Genomic DNA, 16568 nt, shown 5'->3' with positions numbered 1-16568 from the left:
TGACGCACTCCTAACATTTGATTGTACTAGTTTTGCATTGAAATGCAAAGGTTTATTTTAAATTCGACTAATATTAAGTTTTTTTTATTCACAATCTCCTCATCACAGGCAGGCACAGCACTCAATTCAGCATGTGTTCATGTTTGTGTGTGCTGTCTGCGTCACTCAGAGCAGGTGCCTATATCGTGCACTACATCGGACATTTTTTATATCGTTATCGAAGAAGGTGTACTGTCGATAAATATTGATACCGTTTTATCGCCCAGGCCTAATATGTTAGTTAGGGGGTGTGCCCGAAGTGTGAATCCGTATTCAGAAAACGATTGCTAATGGTTGCCTGTTACATTACAGTACATAAAATTTCACTTACCACATAAAGAGAGAAAGTAGAGATGACTGAGGATGATGGCGAATGATTTACAGATCCTCAGCACCACTGACAAACATATAATCTTGTAAAATGTGTGGTAAGTACTGCTACGTGTATTCAAAAGCAGTTTAAATGCCAGGTATAATTGCGGCTCCCTGGTGCCCGAAATATATGTAGTATAATTACCTAATGATATAACTGCGAGGGGAAAATATTGAAAATTGAGCAAATCTCAAAATGAAATTATCTATCTTTCATACTGTACATTTGTAATGTTGTGATGAATAAGTTTGCTTGTAGCATATGAACTTTAGATTTTATTGTATGTTATTTATTTTTATTTTTGGCAAAATGTATACATTTATAATATTCCCAATTTAATTAATTATTTGCTATAACATGAAAATAGTATCATGAAATTAGACTCAGAATTGATGTGAAATAAATTTCACTAATGTGTCTTTGTGGGCTCCTATGCCTATAGAAGATCTTCCGAGTTGAATCATTAATTAAAGTAAGCTGAATTTTTGTCAGAATCAGCATGGAGGACGTTCTCCTCATGTGATTGCACAGACGGGTGAAATACAACTACTGTTTTCCTCCAGCCCCCCTTTTCAAGGCCCTTATCAGCGGTCAACCTCACCGGCCCCCTCGCTGGAAACAAGTCTTATCTGTTTCAGAACTGCTGACCTCTTACTCTTCCCTCATTTGTTAGTGAGAGTAGGTTCTTATACCCAATTGGTTGATTTGTTAGGTCTTCTTTAATATGACGTGATTTGACGAAACTAAAATGCAGCTTCTGTTTTTTAAGTGTATGCCATGTCAGAAAGGTTACAGTAGTTTATGTTTATGCCCTACACGGTCATTGAGTCAGACCAGGTAGGCGGGCCACCTGACATAGTGTTTAGGATGACACAGGTAAAGAAATTATTTCTAAGGAAGGAAAGGCCAGAGGTTAACAGTGATGAAAAGGCTCCGTCCTAAGGCAGAACCAGAAGCCACTGGCAGCTGTACTGAGGAGGACAACAGTGAACAAGATGAGTCCTCATTCCTTAGGGCATCTTGGTCCTGGGTGAGTGAGAAATGCGAATGAGACAGTTCATTGGTATCTAGGTGTGGAGTTATGAGTCCGGTTTAGCATTAGTTAAGTGATATTATTATTATTAGCTATTAACTCCATAAATTACCACACACTGAGTGTTTACGTGCACAATCTTGCATTTATTATGTCTAATACCATGACAATGTGTTAGGTCATGTAAATGCCTTAGAACGTGTTCTTTTATCAGGTAAAGCTTATAAACAGTTTATGAAAAACAGACCAGCCCACCTATATTTTTTATCTAATTTTGCATGGAATGACTTCTGTTTACGCTTTGAATTTAAAACTGGAGAAGAAAATAATTTAAAATCTTGCAAACACATTTAGAGTGGAGATTTGATTTCCAGCTGATTAATATTAGTCTAGATTTATGTTTGTTTTTGGCATTACATTGATTGCCAGTGGCTGAAGATTGCATACCAGTGTATATATATACTTATACTGTTAAAAATTATAAGGTTAATAAGATTTTTTTAAAGAAATGAACATCCCTTTTATTCTAAATAATTAAGTTTTAAAATATATTAAAATTGAAAACTAAATAAATTGTAATGTGACAATATTTTTTACTGTATTTTTGATCAAATAATGATATCTTTATTATCATACTTCTTTCCAAAACATAAAAAATGCTGGTGACCCCAACTGTTTGAACGGTAATGTTCTTCATGAGTGTAAATTAAATTTGTCTAGTACAATTTCTTTTATACCCCATATGACCAATTTTACACACAAGGTACTGTTGTGAATATAAAGCATACTTTTATTTTACGATAATGTACTGCATGTTGTATATTATACTTCAAATGCACTTCCTGTTGGGCCAAGTGTTATTTATTGTTATGCTCTGCTCAGCTTTTTTGCATATACCTTTTCTTTCTCTCCTTAAAATCAACTGCATGTGTGAATGGTCCAGAGAAAATGGTTCATGTAAATAGTGACTCTTGTTCTGGGGAAAAAGTAGGTTAGCCATGGGTGCGAAGTCTGTTAAGACCTTTTTGGCTGCCCCTATGGTTAGAGAGTGCTCTACTTTAGCTATTTGCCTTTCCCCCCCAGGCATTTTATACAAGCTGTGACAGTATTTAATCTTGTGGTTTCCTTGATCTGATGTTTAAAAATAACTTGCCTATTTTCACATTGTTAGACCTCATAAAGACTAAAATGAGCCATGTTGTTAAATCAGAATTACTCATTGTCATTAGCATAATAATTAATTCCAGAAATAGCATTTCTGTGAACTTCACTAGTCTGCTGGGGATTAATTTAGCATGTCGTCTCGTACCCTAGGCATTAACCTTGAATTTAGACCGGATGTTTTTTGAATAATTTTCTTTTATAGATCAACATGTCAGTCAGTTTTCTTAAATTTGCAACCGCTTGTGCAACCATACCCTGCTGTTAAACAGGTACTAGAAGAATGCCAGCAATTCCACAAAAATGTGCATTGAGCTTCACATTCAAAGTATGTCAGGAAACATAAATAAATAAATATTAACTTATTTTTATTTATTTATTTATTTAGTTCATCCTGTGTCCTTGTTTGAGATTAATTTGCTCACTTTGCTCACCTATTGGACAGTAATGTTGGAGCACATTCAGACCGCCATCTGCTGGTCTGCTGATAACAGTTTTAAAAAGGCAGACAGCCAAAGAGAACTTAGAATTTCACTTTTACTTTGAGTTAAGGGGAGATCGTGCCACATTTGCCATGTACAGATACAGTGGGAAAGATAAAAAAAAGTAGTTCTTGTTTGCTGTGTGATGTCTTAAGGTTAAGTTTGTTTTGCTTTCTGTTCCTCTTTTTAGGCGGACACCATGAATTACGTGGGGCAGTTGGCCGGTCAGGTCCTGGTGACCATGAAGGAGCTGTATAAGGGCATTAATCAGGCCACGCTTTCAGGCTGCATTGATGTAGTGGTGGTCCGGCAGAAAGACGGCACCTACCAATGCTCCCCTTTCCATGTGCGCTTCGGAAAACTGGGTGTGCTGCGCTCCAAAGAGAAAGTGGTGAGTGTTGAAGTGCAAATAGGATTTTTAAATAAAACATGAAGATAAATGGTGAGTGTCATCAACAAGTCCAAGGCATATAGATTTTCCTCAAGCAACTTGAGTTTCTGAAAACTTTTCAAAACACAGAATAAAGAAAAATCCACAGACAGGTCACTATCAATATAATTGATCTGAGCTTTGGACAATATTTGCTTTTCTGCTTTCCAGTCTGGAGCCTATGGCAGCATTAATCTTGCACCATAATGACTGGATGAAAGAGCAAACACAAGTACGATCAAAGAAGCTCAGCTTGAATCCACAAATGTCCTCATGAGTCTGCTGTCTTCAAATATGACTTCATCTGTGCATGTCTGCGGTGGTTCATTTGAAAACAATCAGCGATGTGTATGCAGGCCTGTGTCTTTGTAGCAGCTCTATAAACATGTTTCTTTGCTGGCATGTTCGTGACAGAAGATTCCAGCAGAGGGTATTGCATGTAAACAGACCTAGAGCATTGACAGAATAGGCTAAATAAATGCTTGAATGGAAAGACAGGAAAATCATTATTTATCTATTACCTTGTGAGTGCGAGTGGTATGTTCAGTTCTTCTCATTTAAACAGTGAAATGTTGTAGTTGTTGAGGAAATGGGCTGTAGACATGATCAGTGAGAATTTTTATTTTGAAACTGTGCATTCTGTGATAGTCTAAGTGTTTATCTCCAGCAGTAAATAACAAGATTATAGGCAATAAATAACATATTTGAAAGCATTCCGGTCATGTTGAAGCCATTCGGATGTTTTCAATCATCTATAGTACACAGACAGAATGTGTTACAGTGTTTAGCATAAAACATTTACCAGTGTGCATGTGAAACAGCAGTGGATGGGGGATGGAGCAGTTCTCACTATCTACAGGATGTGTGAAGAGGTTTAGAAAGAAGTGGTCGCTATGGCAACAGGTTTCTCTGACTAAAAAGAGATAGGAAATGGAGGCAGAGGAGTGAGAGTTTTGTCAAGGTTGCCTCTGTGATTGGGAGATGGCAGTAGATTCGCTTCAACAACCTTTGAAAAGTGTTTCAAGCTCAGTTTAGCCATTTTTAATCCCAGTTTTTCGCGCGAGTTTCTGTCAGAGAGTGTGGTGTAACACATTCGCCCACAGTGCAGATAAGAGACAGTTGACCTCGCTTTCTTACCACCATTATGAAATAGATCTGGATTGTTATAGTAAACAAATTAGATTGCTTATACAAAACAGTCATTATAAGTCAGAACAACATCCGTCCCTCTCTTCTTGCTATGCTGTGAAATGAAATCCAGATCTTGTTGTCCACAAGCATGCATGTAAGTGAGCTCTCTGTATGAGATTTACTCGGGGTCATGATTTATACCGACATAAAAATTCTGGCCCATTACTCTGCATGCATAAATCACCCAGCAACCCTGAAACTGAGGCTCTGAGGCTCCTGGATAGACAAAACGAGTTGGTAAAAGAGCAGTCCAAAGAAACAGTTGTGAGAATACTAAAAAACACAGAACACTGGGAAATAAATAAATCTGTATTTTCTTGGAGGTCCAACTGAAGGATAATGTTTCTGTGGATGTCATCTGAGACTCAAACAGCTCAATATCAGGCTGCTGTTGTGCCGGGTCGTGGTATCAGGTGTGTGATGCGATCCTCTTTGGGGGTCAGCTGGCTGCAGTGCTTTCAAAGTGGCACAAATTCACTAATTATGTTTTGGTGGCTAGATCCCCCTCAACAGGTAGTGTGTCTCCTGTGAACAAATGATTAAAACTGCATTGGTGGACAGGAGAGTAAACCTGCTGTTTGTCTCAATTTGGATGTGCAGGGTGAAAAGTCACAAGTTCAGAAGGGAATCGCAGGGTAAATGCCAACAGATATTGGCTTTTTAAGGTCATCTAACACCTATGCCGTACATAGATATTTTTAATAAAATAAAAAGGGACATTGCAAAGGTCAGGCATTTGATTTAGAATCGTGGTGTTGGATAATTATGAAAGCACAGATCATACAATAAGTTGTTGGTGTGTAACTTTATTGAAAGTTTGAAGCTACATCTGTTGGTGGCTTCTATATTAAAGTTGTGTTTTACATGAATCCTCTGCAACTCCTTCAGATTGACATAGAGATCAACGGGGAGCCTGTGGATCTCCATATGAAGCTGGGAGATAATGGAGAAGCCTTCTTTGTGCAGGAAACTGAGGAGCAGAACGTAAGTGTTCTCTGGTTCACAGGTATTGTCACTCACTAGACTGACTGCACCAAAAATCTTCATATTTCAGTATGAAAATGGCATTTTGTTTAAAAAACATTAGCATTGCAAAGACAGTCAATCTGCCATGCATTAATGATCTTTTTTTTGTAGGAGATTGTACCAGCTCACCTGGCTACCTCCCCCATCCCCACTGAGAGTCACCTATTTTGGATCGGAGGTGATCACAGGTCAAGTCAGAACCTGGATGATGATCCACTGGACCCGGAGGACCCTCCTGATCCCCCTGTAGCCAGCATGGGGGCAGCCAAGAAGAAGAAAAAACGGAGAAAGAAGCATAAAGGTGACCCACGTCGAGAGGAGCTGACCCCTCCTGCCATCATCAGCTCGACCCCTTCAACAGATGATATATTTGAGATGGACCTGAGTTCTGATGAGGACCCTGCTTACAACACCAGGTACCAACTGATGCATGCACATCAGAAATACTTATATCTGATGGAGCGTACATTTGATTTAAAGGAAAATCTGTCTTTCAGATCATCTTCAATTAGTACATTTAGAGAAGTTGAACCCAAGTTACCTACAGTTCGTCATTCTTTGGACAACTACCCTTATTCTGACGGAGACTGGTCTCCATCAGATTGGTTTGTATCCGCTTAATATCTCTCTCATACGCACTTAAAGATATGTTTTTGATCCTGATCATATTGGAGTATTCCAAAAATATGTTTTAAGAATTGAAGACTCTGTTCATTTTCACATTCACTTTTGTCTCCGTTCATGTGAGTTGCTGTTTGTTATTGTATTTTGAGCAGTCATGCCATGTCAGGGGCCTTTTCTCCCAAGAGTGACTCTGAACTGGTCGTTCGGCCTTCAGAGAGCCTGCTCAAAATGGAGTCACACATGCAGTGGACATGGGGAGAGTTTCCAGAATCTACCAGGGTAAATTACACAGAAACTTTTTTCTGTGAATTTCATGCCATTTATTTGTATTTATTTAGTTCGCATTAAGGAAATGTTGAAGATATATATGGTATCTGAATGTTCATCCTTCATGATTTACATTTACATGTATTCATTTAGCAGACACTTTTGTCCCAGGTGACTTACAAATGAGATCATGAAGAGGCAATAAACACAAGAAGTGCTAGTAATACAACGTTTCAGAAATCATTTGAAAGATTTTCATTATGTTCACAATGTTTGTTTAATAAATGAACACATTTTACCATGTTTAAATTCATTCTGTAGTTTTCTTCCAAATCAGCGCAGAAAATATTTTTAAAACCTGTAGAGTCTGCCTGGGCCTAGTAATAAGTGAATGTAGAATGCAAAAATATTTCCTGTTTTATGCTATGACTGAGTTAACGGGTCTGATTAAATTTCAGCTCATCGCCACTCATCAAAAATGTAATTCCCAGGTTTCAAAGAAGGAAAGGGTGGAGCTGCCGAAGACCGTGACCATAACGCCGTCAGAGAACACTCACTTCAGAGTCATCCTGAGCTCAGAGGCCATGCAGACAGATGAAAGAGAACCAGCCCCAGGGACTCCTGGCTGTACCATAGTCAAGCCTAAACCCCGCACCCCTGTGACCCCCAAAACTCCCACTGAGTCAGAGTTGGAGACAGTGCCTAGTGGAGTGTTGACCTCCACTCCTTCAAACAGCCTTCCTGCTGCTCCAACTACTGCCTCTGCTGCTCATATGGGTGGGGACTTGGGAGATGTTGGCCCCAAGACTGACTCACCCTCCAAAAAGAAAGGTGGGCCAGTTAAGCTCCTCATTCTAGGAAATTCTGTCTTGTTTGATTGATTGGCTTGCCAGTGCCCGTTATCTCTATTTGATAGTGGAAGTGTGGGAGTAGATAAAGTTGTAATAAAATTGTGGTTGATTCATGTTTAACAAATGAAAGAGAACCAGCCCCAGGGACTCCTGGCTGTACCATAGTCAAGCCTAAACCCCGCACCCCTGTGACCCCCAAAACTCCCACTGAGTCAGAGTTGGAGACAGTGCCTAGTGGAGTGTTGACCTCCACTCCTTCAAACAGCCTTCCTGCTGCTCCAACTACTGCCTCTGCTGCTCATATGGGTGGGGACTTGGGAGATGTTGGCCCCAAGACTGACTCACCCTCCAAAAAGAAAGGTGGGCCAGTTAAGCTCCTCATTCTAGGAAATTCTGTCTGTAGTTGGTTTGATTGATTGGCTTGCCAGTGCCCGTTATCTCTATTTGATAGTGGAAGTGTGGGAGTAGATAAAGTTGTAATAAAATTGTGGTTGATTCATGTTTAACAAGATTATATCAGTGTGTTCTAGAAATAAAAATCGTGCACCTAAAATCAATCTAATTTAGTGCTGTCGTGGTAAAGCACCTTGGTGCGGAGAACTTGTTGTAGAACCTTAGATCTTGCTGTTCTGGTATGATTACTGTCTCCTGACTGTAAATTTGTTTAGGCGTCCCAAAAAGAAGTCAGCACCAGGGCCCAGAGGACATCTATCTGGATGACCTGAATGTGCTGGAGCCTGATGTTGCTGCTCGCTACTTTCCTAAGAGGTAGAAAGAGAATTGCACATCTGACCTATATTGCTGTTAAGATTAGATTAAGGCACTTGGAAAGCAGTTTATCAGGTGTCAGGACACCTTGAATGTGTTATGTGTATTTGCAGTGATTCAGACGGTGGCTCCAAGCACTGGATGGATTCTGGGATGCACTCAGGCTCTCAGTCCCCGCAGTCTGTGGGCAGTGCTGCGGCCGACAGTGGCACTGAGTGCCTGTCTGACTCTGCCAGTGATCTCCCTGATGTCACTCTGTCTCTGTGTGGAGGACTCAGTGAGAACGGAGAGATTTCCAAAGGTATGTGAATCTTTCTGGTTTGTGCATTCCTTTTTTATGATGTGGAAATTACAGCTGTAGATGTGGAAACAGGAAACTGTGGTTCATTCTGTCTATTGTAATACATTTATGGATTTATGCTTTTATTTGAAGAGATTTACAAATGAGAATAATACAAGTGATTTTAAAGTTCTCTTTCTGCTTGTTACTAGAAAAATTTATGGAGCATATCATCACGTATCATGAATTTGCAGAAAATCCAGCTATCATAGACAATCCGAACTTAGTTGTTAAAATAGGAAACAGGTGGGTTTGAATTTAAATGAAACAAATATATTCTGAATGTAATTGTATAAAGTTGACGAAATGCTTACATTAGTAAATAAATTACCTTTTTGTTGTTTATTTTAGGTATTACAATTGGACATTGGCTGCCCCTTTGATCCTAAGTTTGCAAGCATTTCAGAAGAATTTACCCAAGGTATTTTGTTCTACCTGATAGGATATTTTTTTCTTGCTGTTTTTATGTCCTTTAAAGTTTGTTTCGCAGTGCTGTGGTGTACTAGTAGGTCAAATAGCTTATGTCAGTGTTCTGTTTAGGCTACAGAGGAAGCTTGGGTGAAAGAGAGGATGCCAAAGAAATCAGGACGCTGGTGGTTCTGGAGAAAGAGAGCGGATAGCACTATTAAACAGGTAAGACCAGAGCGGTGTGACCTTCAGATTTGTATAACACTCTACAAAGACAAACTTTTCTTTTAAAAGTTTCTTTTAAACATAAAGGTCTTTATTGAGCTGTAATTAGGGAGTAGGAACAAAACCTTTAAGCAGTTATTGGTCTTTTAATCCTACTGCATTCCAGTACTTGACTTTAGACTTCTGTGGGCAGATCTGATTACACAAGCTCACGTAATTGCCTGAACAAAAGGACGAGGCAAGTCTTCGTTTTAAAGAAGATGAAACAAGCTGCCTCTGAAGTTCGTTCTTGTCTCTAGAGCTTCTGCCATCATTCAGACACCATACATCAGGCTCCTTCGCTGCCCTCATCTGGCGTGTCTGTAATTAGCACCGCTCTGCGGTATGGAATTTTACAGCCTAGAAATAGGCCAGGCAGCTCATCAGACTTTTCAGAAATAGCCTGACAGCATGTGAGGATGATAGGATCATGTAGCCAGTCACAACAACAAAATTAAATGATGACATGTTTACACAAATTTGTTTTTGCAATTTATAGATACGTGTGATCTGATAAACTAATGTTCGTTTGTTTTGTTATACAGTCAGAAAGCACTGGAAAGCTGGAGATAAAGCAGTCGGAGGAAGGCAGCTCCTCTTTGTCAATGGAAAGTCATGCCCGCAAGTGAGTCAGAAGCCCTGACAGACACAGCATAATTTTCTGCCTGTCACTTTTGGAAAATGTGGAGATTATAATAATCAGACTGGTTGTTATTCTTGAATGAGACTAATAAAATAAAACCAAATGTTATAGATGGGAGCATAAAACTAGCTATGTCAGCTGGCTTGGTTGTAAAAAATGAGTAAAAGATAAAAGTATCAGTTTTACCTTTGACCCTTCCTCTGATCGCTGACTAGTCTTTTCCCCCCTGTTCATGCAGAAGTTGTTAATCAGGACGATCCAGCCTACTTTCTGTGTTGTCTCATTCTCTGTGGTGCTGTTGTAGTCTAAATTAGGAATCTGGATGTGATTGCAAATTTAGTTCACTGATTCCCTGTTTGCTCTGAGCGCAGAGTGGACACCAGGGACTCATCCAGCGATGAGGAGGGGAAGGAGGTGAGCGCCGCCGCATCATCAATGGAGCGCAAGGTCCATTCTGAGCCCCACAGCCACACATCTACTCACGCTTACCGCAAGTCCCTGCGCCTCTCCTCCAGCCAGATTGTGAGTCTACGCTTTTGTCAGGAGACAGAAATCTTTAGTTCTGTAAACATACTCCATGCTAAACCACACAGCGACTATTATTTACATAAGCAGCTTCAACACTTGCTCTTGTGGTTTTGACTGAAAGATCCAGAGCTCTGTTGCCTGTAGTGCAACAGCGCTGTAAAAGGCGGTTGTTTAAAGCTGTCCCTCAAACTTTCTCCAGGAAATTATGTAAAAGCTCTGTGACTCATTCTGAAAGGGTAGTGTATTGCAGTTGATTTGCACTCTACTGCCCCCTATTGGCAACTATAGATGCAGTTGCGCAACAGAAAATCTTCCATTGATGAAAGCTCGTCTTTTAATAAATTCACGAATTTATAAATTAATGAAGATGATGGTGTAGATGAACTGATTGCATTGCATAAATTAAGATTTTAATCTTATTAATCATTTAATTATCAAAGCTCAAGGTTTTTTATTTATTTATGTTGCAGCATTCAGCAGTCAAGTGTGTTAGTCAATTAATATTAGTTAACTATACAGATATTATCCCCTTTTACACACTAATCCTGGTGAGTTAGTGTAAAATTAGTAGAATTACTTTTCTGGTAAATGCACAAACGTGCTGTTAACAAGAACAACAATGTTCTGTCTTTTTACCAGTAAGATACTACATATTCACACATCAAAACCATGTCAATCAAGTGAAATTACCTTTAAAAGCTCCATTTTCTTCATCCACCTTGATTCATCTGTCCAATTTGATTTTTTTTTTTACTTCTGAGTGATGGCCGTGAGGGGATGGTCAAACAGAATGTGTTTTTGTTTTTAAAAAAAAATGGTCTTTTTACCAGTAAGATACTACATATTCACACATCAAAACCATGTCAATCAAGTGAAATTACCTTTAAAAGCTCCATTTTCTTCATCCACCTTGATTCATCTGTCCAATTTGATTTTTTTTTTTACTTCTGAGTGATGGCCGTGAGGGGATGGTCAAACAGAATGTGTTTTTGTTTTTAAAAACATTAGACGCATAATAGTTTCTCAGGTGCCTGTCTAGTGCATGTTTACATAGAAAAACAATTAAAAGCAGTGGCAAACAGCTCCAACAAAGCTTTATGATTGTTAGCGTGCACAAGCTTATACCGGTAATCCTGTTCTTTGCTCACATGTAACATTACCAGTAAATTATTGGTATCATGCTATAAGTTCTCATACCTGAAAATTACCATAACTGATTACTGATATTTTTGAAAAGGAAAAACTCATTTTCAAAAAAATCTTTTTCTGAAGTTTATATAGTACTGTCAGGTAAGATTAATGATATGTAGTGGTCAAGACTCAAGAGATGCATTGATAAGGTGGGATTGACTTACAGGCTAGTCTGAAACTAAAGGAAGGACCCAATGATGTAACCTTCAGCATCACAACGCAGTACCAGGGCACGTGCCGCTGTGAAGGCACCATCTACCTTTGGAACTGGGACGATAAAGTCATCATCTCAGACATCGATGGAACCATCACCAAGTATGTATTTCTCAGACACACAGCACGTGTTTCCTTTAATGAAAGTCATATGCTGGGTTGTTTTTGTGCAAAATCCACCTTTTGTTCTTCATTTTTATAGTTTACTGTAGTCATGAAAGAGGGGAAAAAGGCTTAGGTGTGCATAAACATTTCCATTAGTTACTGCAAAAGGACTCACTCACTGCCAGGTTTTTTACTGCCAAAACAGAAAGAGGTTTATAGATCAAGACAGAGCCTGCTTCATCAAAACAAGCACTCTGAGTATGTGGCAAATAATGAACCACTAATAATGATCTCGCATCACAGCCCTCTCCACTAACGCTTTCAGTGACAAAGACAATGCACCATTTAACGGACAATGTCTCCCTGAGTTTTACTGGCTGTTTGATGGAGTTCACAGCTCTAATATTAGTGCGATACCGTTCCACCGTCTTTGGTTTTTAATTACTGCAAAGCCGGCTGTAATATCAACGCGTCTATGCAAACGAATGCTCTCCGCCTCCAGACTCGTGCCCTCAGTGGCTGGTGGGTGGCAAACATCAAACGGGCAGATTGACTGCTGCTTATTATTTCTCTGACCCGCTTGCCTGACACATCTCTCTGAGGCTGTGAAGCAGGGCGGCTGACTGTGGGGTGCGCCTAGACCAAGGTTGGACTACGAGGAGGATGTCACCATAATGAGCCAATTTAAATCTTGCTCTCTCATAATGCCACTCAGAAAGAGCCGGAGATAAAATGCTAAAGCGGGGAGAAGATCCTCATTAGTAGACGACACAGAGTTTTGCCCAAGCTGAGAAAAAAAATCTCTCTCCTTTACAAGTCTATTAGTTCTAAGAATAAAAAGAATGTCAGAAGCTATATTTAGGAAGCCAGTTGAATGAGACTTGGACTTCCTTCTAAGTAGAACAAATATGCACTAGAGGAATTTGCGTCTTTAGTTTTTCTAGTACGTGCCATGCTCACCCGTATGTTTATGTGCTTTCAGATCAGATGTGTTCGGGCAGATTTTGCCTCAGTTTGGGAAGGACTGGACGCATCAGGGCATTGCTAAACTCTACCACTCCGTGGCTGAGTGAGTTTGCATGCTTAATCTTCAACCTCCTTGAAGACATGTTTTCTTCACTAAAAAGACACAAGCAGCCTTTAAACGAAGTTTTGATAAAAGGGTATTTGTTTTTTGTTTTTACCAGAAATGGATATAAATTCCTGTACTGCTCAGCAAGGGCAATTGGCATGGCAGACATGACGCGAGGATATCTGCAATGGGTAAATGACGGAGGCATTATCCTGCCCCGGGGACCACTCATGCTCTCTCCCAGTAGCCTCTTCTCTGCGTTTCACAGGTATCATATAAACATCATTGTTTTTAAGGGGTAGTTAAAAAATAATAATTCTGTCTCCATTATTCACCCTTATGTCATTTCAAACCTGTACTTCTTTCTTCTGTATAATACAAAAGAAGATATTTTGAGAAATTTATATATTTTTTTGTCCATGCAATAGAAGTCAGTGGTAAGTAACCAAAACTGTTTGTACCAACATTCTTCAAAGTATCTTCATTTGTGTTCTGCAGAAGTAAGTCAGTCATACAAATTTGGACATGAAGGTGAGTAAATGATGACAATTTTTGTTTTGGAGTGAACTATCCCTTTAAGTTGAAATAATGAATAAATCCCATTAAAGCAGAATACATATAAAAGTACCAAGCAGTTGACTTCACTTACTCAAAATGTTTTCTTTGTCTGAAAGGGAGGTGATTGAGAAGAAGCCAGAAATCTTCAAAATCGAATGCCTTACTGACATTAAGAACCTTTTCCTGCCCAACAAACATCCTTTTTATGCTGCATTTGGAAACCGAACAAATGTGAGTTGGAATGCAGTTAACTTTTTTTTTTTTTTAATGCACACTGACCTCAGCAGCAGAGTCAAAGTTCAGCACGAAGATTCATGTTTGAGGCTTAGAACTTCGAAGCGCTGTCCCCTCAGGCTACACGCACAGTCTCGGACTGCATGACCAGCTGCTATGAACCAGCCTGCTGATCGTTTCCAGCTGAATAAATTATATTGTTTGGGTGGAGTAAGACACTGAATGTTTATACAGGCACAAATGCATCCATTTCATCATAAAACTGTTGCTAATGTCAGGAACTAACACAGAATGATGTTTTTGTTTGTGGACTGAGTGGAAAAAACAGCAGAGGGTGTCCTAAGTTGACGCTTGAAGCCTGATCTTCTGACTGTTTCTTCTAGGACGTCTTTGCCTACAAGGAGGTTGGAGTGCCACTCTGCAGAATCTTTACGGTTAACCCCAAAGGAGAGCTCATACAGGAGCAAACCAAGGGCAACAAGTCCTCGTAAGTAGGCACATTGATCTGCAGCTATACATAAAAGTATCTCTAAAGACAACTTCAGCTGTCAAAGATTATGCTGATTCAAAGGTGGAGAGCTGATTCTTGAACTTTGTTCAAGGTCTTCTTGTGAGTTGAAGGACGCCTTTGTGTGTTTTCGATTAGCTGTCTCACGCTCGTTCTCTGTTTGTGTGTAGGTACAGTAGATTGAGTGAGCTGGTGGATCACGTCTTTCCCTTGCTGAGTAAAGAACAAAGTTCAGCTTTCAGCTTCCCAGAGTTCAGTACATTCTGTTTCTGGCGTCAACCAATCCCTGAGATCTGTGCGGAGGACCTGCTTTTATAGACCATCCCAGAGGGGCCATCTATTACACGTTCACGGTCATCTCTGCCATCAGAACCACTTAGCCGGTACCCTTCCACATCTCACATCTCTGCCTCAAGACAAATAAAGTGGCCGTCCTATCCCACCTAGGAAATGTGAACCGCACAAAAGCACCTCTAAGCTGAACCAACACCAAAACACACCCCAGCTTCACATTAATGGGATGTAGGTAGAACTCCCACAAACTGAGACACCTGGTGCTGCTCTGTATTTCTAATCTATATCATTTTGATTAGCTGCTATGAGTTAGGCTGCTTCAGCTCTGAAGGAATTTATTGCTATTGGGCTAATGTTTACAGTATTAGTTCGACGACCAATGGCCTCTTGGTCAGCGGAATGAATGCACAGCTGTTTGTTTGGGTATGTGTAAGGTTAAAGGTGGCATACAGATATGCTCATAATCGAAGTAATTAACAAAGATATTCTTTACAACCACTAATTTACATTTTTTAGAGCATAGATTATTTATATACAAAGGCATTAGTTAGAATTAACTAATTAACATGCACTGACTCTAAGATGTGGTGACGGTATGACAGTTTGAATATGCATTGCCAGATGGTGCGAAATGAGCTGAATCTCGTAGATACTGGAAAGAATCAGAATGAGCCATGCCACGTGAGGACACAGCTCATAATTTACAGTTCAGCAGATTTAACGCGCACAGCCTCGTACAGTCGACTGGATTTGTATGAAAAGTACACCAAGGATTTCATCGTAATTGGGCTTTCTTGTTATTTCCCAACTGTTGACATTTTCATCGTCTGGTTGCTACAGAACGCCTTACCGATCGCACTTTTTCAGCTGCAGCCAAGAAAGGAAAAATATCAGATCGTCTTGCACTTAACTCATGACAGAAATGCAATAACGTTTGAAGCTTTTCAGCAGGCTTTTGTGTACAATGCGAGGATTTAAGCGCTTTTAGATGTAAACCTCGGCAAGAGATCTGTATTAAATTAAGAAGAGTGTAGTATATATTGGCTTTCAAAATGAAGGCATGTTATACCTTTAAGTAGGCTGCGGCCTGTGAGAGAGTATGAAATGGTCTTTAATGTTTTGTTAGGCCTTTGCATGCTTAGTTTGAAATATAAATAGGACCATTTATGTTTTACACATGCATTGATGCTTTCTGTTGGGTTAGACAGTTTGAATCGAATCTTGACTTTGCAGGTTTTCACTATTGGTGGATGATCTTGAACAACAGGAAGCTGAATATTTTAATTTTAGAAAATGTTGAAGCTGATGTGCAAGTGAAGGATGAGCAAGACTCAACTGAAGTAACGTGCACTCTACGTTGTCACTATGGTCTTGGCCCCTACCTTTGAGCTTTGTTCAAGTTGCTTTCAATCTCGTAAGGGTAAGTTTTAGAGCACTGTGTGCTGGATGTTAAAATAGATGTACAGAATTAGAGCACAAGTCATTTCTTGAAGTCAGATCATTGTTTAGGGAAAAATTGGGGCATTTCATGGTTCAGCTGACTGTTGTGGTTTAATACGTGTGTTGCACTTTGTGTCTGCAGTTACGATGTTTGGAAGTGAAATCTGTTAATTGTTAACAAAGGAATCCCATTCTTTCTATGAAAGTAATACCTCTTGTGTGTGAACACACTCATCTTGTATGAAACTAACATTAATGGTAAAAAACTGTAAAAAAAAAAAGTTAACAAAAAAGGCTATATTCTTTCTTTTGTTGAAACTGCTGTTGTAAGTGCTGAATGTGTTTTGTCATTCCTCTTGATCTTTGATGCCTTTTGTTTTACTTGCTTTTTTTTGTAGTTGTACTCGAGTGGGTTGGTGCATTTCTCGCTTTTGCATTATAGGTTTGTTTGACCAGCATAAATGCCTTTTAAATGCATAATTGTACTATAGAAAAGAAAAAAAAAAAAAAAACTATCTATAGTTA

General features: G+C 39.4%; 1 protein-coding gene across 2 annotated transcripts; it reads left to right on the top strand.

Moving 5' to 3' along the window:
* The first annotated feature begins 1211 nt into the window (after positions 1–1211).
* lpin2 (lipin 2) lies at positions 1212–16318 on the top strand. 2 transcript variants are annotated; one of them, XM_016270757.1, is made up of 21 exons: positions 1212–1442; positions 3279–3479; positions 5598–5693; positions 5847–6151; positions 6233–6340; positions 6512–6638; positions 7118–7220; positions 7601–7837; positions 8146–8245; positions 8359–8546; positions 8738–8831; positions 8937–9006; positions 9126–9218; positions 9803–9882; positions 10272–10422; positions 11786–11934; positions 12920–13006; positions 13125–13277; positions 13684–13798; positions 14185–14288; positions 14480–16318. In XM_016270757.1, the coding sequence occupies exons 1-21, from the start codon at positions 1335–1337 to the stop codon at positions 14625–14627; spliced, it is 2817 nt and encodes a 938-aa protein (XP_016126243.1). In that variant the 5' UTR covers positions 1212–1334; the 3' UTR covers positions 14628–16318. The 2 variants fall into 2 exon arrangements, with proteins under 2 accessions (XP_016126243.1, XP_016126235.1); XM_016270749.1 differs by having other exon boundaries at positions 7118–7232; positions 7613–7837.
* The last annotated feature ends 250 nt before the right edge of the window (positions 16319–16568 follow it).

The sequence above is a fragment of the Sinocyclocheilus grahami genome, unplaced genomic scaffold (assembly GCF_001515645.1).
Source record: "Sinocyclocheilus grahami isolate Dianchi unplaced genomic scaffold, SAMN03320097.WGS_v1.1 scaffold5.1, whole genome shotgun sequence".
NCBI classification, from domain to species: domain Eukaryota; kingdom Metazoa; phylum Chordata; class Actinopteri; order Cypriniformes; family Cyprinidae; genus Sinocyclocheilus; species Sinocyclocheilus grahami.
This window is presented reverse-complemented; position numbering and strand designations above follow the sequence as displayed.